The sequence below is a fragment of the Galeopterus variegatus genome, unplaced genomic scaffold (genome assembly GCF_000696425.1).
Source record: "Galeopterus variegatus unplaced genomic scaffold, G_variegatus-3.0.2 Scaffold21105, whole genome shotgun sequence".
NCBI classification, from domain to species: domain Eukaryota; kingdom Metazoa; phylum Chordata; class Mammalia; order Dermoptera; family Cynocephalidae; genus Galeopterus; species Galeopterus variegatus.
The window spans coordinates 5,563-8,279 of NW_007747216.1; the positions used below are offsets into that span (position 1 = coordinate 5,563).

At 40.7% G+C, this 2,717-nt stretch overlaps 1 protein-coding gene across 1 annotated transcript; it reads right to left on the reverse strand.

Moving 5' to 3' along the window:
• Positions 1-847: 847 nt before the first annotated feature.
• LOC103583266 (olfactory receptor 7D4-like) lies at positions 848-1,786 on the reverse strand. Its single transcript, XM_008564632.1, has one exon. The coding sequence runs from the start codon at positions 1,784-1,786 to the stop codon at positions 848-850; it is 939 nt and encodes a 312-aa protein (XP_008562854.1).
• Positions 1,787-2,717: the final 931 nt, after the last annotated feature.

The window sequence follows — 2,717 nt, forward strand, 5'->3', positions numbered from 1 at the left end:
GTTCTAATTTGAATCCTTTTCCTATACTAAACTGTAATAATAAGTATAGCACTTTCCTGAGTTCTGTGAGTCATTCTAGCAAATTATCACACCTGAGAGTGTCTGTGGGGACTCCTAAATTTGTAACAAGATGTTCTGAAGTGAGGGTGGCCCTGAGGACCCCCACACATGTGAAACATGTCTGAAGTAAGGATAGTCTTCTGAGGACTGTTCTCTCAGATTTTGCAATTGGACAAACTCTTTGTCATAGAGAAGGGAAGAGGAAAAAACTGAGGCAAGTGGCAATCCATCAAAACCTCTGAAAACATCCAGGGAACTCCAGAGCTGTGATGGCCCCCATGGAGTTGTCTGGAATTGTGGCAGAGAGGTCAAGACTTTATACCCACATCAATCAGTCATTGAACATGGGCTGCCACAGAAAGGAGGCATGACCTTGGGTGAGGTGGCTCTCTGCAGCTGATGCTGAGCCCACAGGGACTGATTTCAGAGGGCTGAGCAGTACCTCCAACATTAGGAGCAACATGTCTCTCATTCCTGATTGGATATTTTTAAAATTATGTTGAAACACAAGTTACATAGAATATCTGACTCATCTGTAAGTGTAGAGCTCAGTGGCATTAAATAAATTCACTGTTTTGTCCAACCATCACCACCATCCATCCCCAGAACTCTTTTTATCTTGTAGAAGTGAAAATCTTTACCCATTAAACACTAATTCCTCATTCCCACTACATCTAGACCCTGGAATCCACCCTTCTACTTTCTCTCTGTATGATTTCAATCCACCTAGGTACTTCAGAAACCTGGAACTGTACAATGTCCACTTGGTTCAGAGATCAGTGATGCTTCAAGGGCAAGAGGCTGCTCTGCTTAAGAGTCTTCCCAGGGCTCTCTTCATATCCTTGTTCCTCAGGCTGTAGATGAAGGGGTTCACCATGGGGGTGACCACAGTGTACATCACTGAGGTGATTAACCTTCTCTGAGAAGAATGGGTCAAAGCAGAACCGACATAGTCCCCAAGGCCTGTCCCATAGTACAAGGATGCAATAGAGAGTTGAGACCCACAGGTGTAAAATGCTTTATACTTGCCTGCAATGGAGGACATCTTCATTAAAGAGGAGACTATAGGATAGTAAGAGAAGAGGATCCCAATGACAGGAAACACCCACAGCAGTGCAGCTGCAACATACGAGAAGATGTTATTAATGAGGGTATCCGAGCAGGCCACCCTGAGAAGCTGAGCCAGGTTGCAGAAGAAATGCAGAATCTCTGTACCTGTAGAAAAGGTCAGCCTCTTCATCAGTAGAATTTGAAGAAGGGAGGCCGAGCAAATGATGAACCAAGACATCGGAAACACCAAGGCACACAGGTGGGAGGTCATGATGACTGTATAGTGCAAGGGGTGACAGATGGCCACAAAGCAGTCATACACCATTACAGTCAGTAAGAAATTATCCACTCCAGCAAAAAACATTAAAAAATACATCTGGACAAGGCGCCCTATGTAGGAGATGTCTTTGCTCTCTGCCTGGATGTTCACCAGCATCTTTGAGACTGTGGTAGAGAGGAAACAGATGCCAACAAACGACAGTTTGGAGAGGAAGAAGTACATGGGGATGTGGAAGTGGGAGTCACAGGTGATGGCCATGATGATGAGCAGGTTCCCAAGTACCGTGAACAGGTACATGGGCAGGAACAGTCCAAAAAGAAGAGGCTGAAGTTCAGAATTTTCTGAGAAACCAAACAGGAGGAATTCTGATAGTTCTGTGTGGTTTTCTGCTTCCATGTAGCTGGTGCATCTGCTGTCAAAGGAGGAAAAGCAACATCCAATGAACAGCCAACTAAAACCTTAGTTAGTTATCACTTCACAATGTCTCCCTTGGCTGGACATCTTTCAACCTGTATGGAGTCCTTTGAAGAACACTGATCCACTCATCCAAGTTGTAGCCGATTTCCATTTAAATGAGTAAAATTATATTGTCTGTTTTTGATTTAGCTGAAATTTCTCTCTCCCTTCTACTAACTGGATCAAATTTTCTTTTTTGAATCTGTGGTCACAAACTAATTTCTTTTATATGACATTTCTAAAGTAATTTAAAACATCTCATGTCTTTTTCTTTATAATACCCATACTACCGTCATTATAATAGCTCTACAGTAGTGGTAAAGACGTACATTTTCAATTCAAACAACATTTATTCTGGGACCTGATGCTTCCTGTTGATGTGACAGTTAACTACTATTGCCTTATTCCCTTGTCCCCAAAATCTGGTTATTACCATGACTTTCTGTGTGTTTAAAAATGCCTTTCTGACAATAGACAAAAAGAAATTATTACAATCACAGCAGAACTAAATGAAATAGAGACCCAAAAAACAATAGAAAAGATAAACAAACCCTAAAGTTGTTTTTTGGAGAAGATAAAATAGACATGCTATTAGGTAGATCAACCAAAAAAAAAAAAGGAGAGAGAAAACTCTATTTGATATATTTGATTATTTGACAATAATCAGAAATGAAAAGGGAGACATTACTACTGACACCACAGAAATACAAAGAATCATTAGAGACTGTTATACACAACTGTATGACAACAAATATGAAAATCTGGAAGATATGTGTAAGTTTCTCGACACATAAAAATTACCAAGACTGAACCAAGAAGACATAGAAAACCTGAACAGATCAATAACAAGCAAGGAGATTGAAGTGGTAAT

Excerpts from the sequence above, each read along its gene's own strand:
- LOC103583266 (XM_008564632.1), bottom strand. The coding sequence starts at position 1,786 with ATGGAAGCAGAAAACCACACAGAACTATCAGAATTCCTCCTGTTTGGT.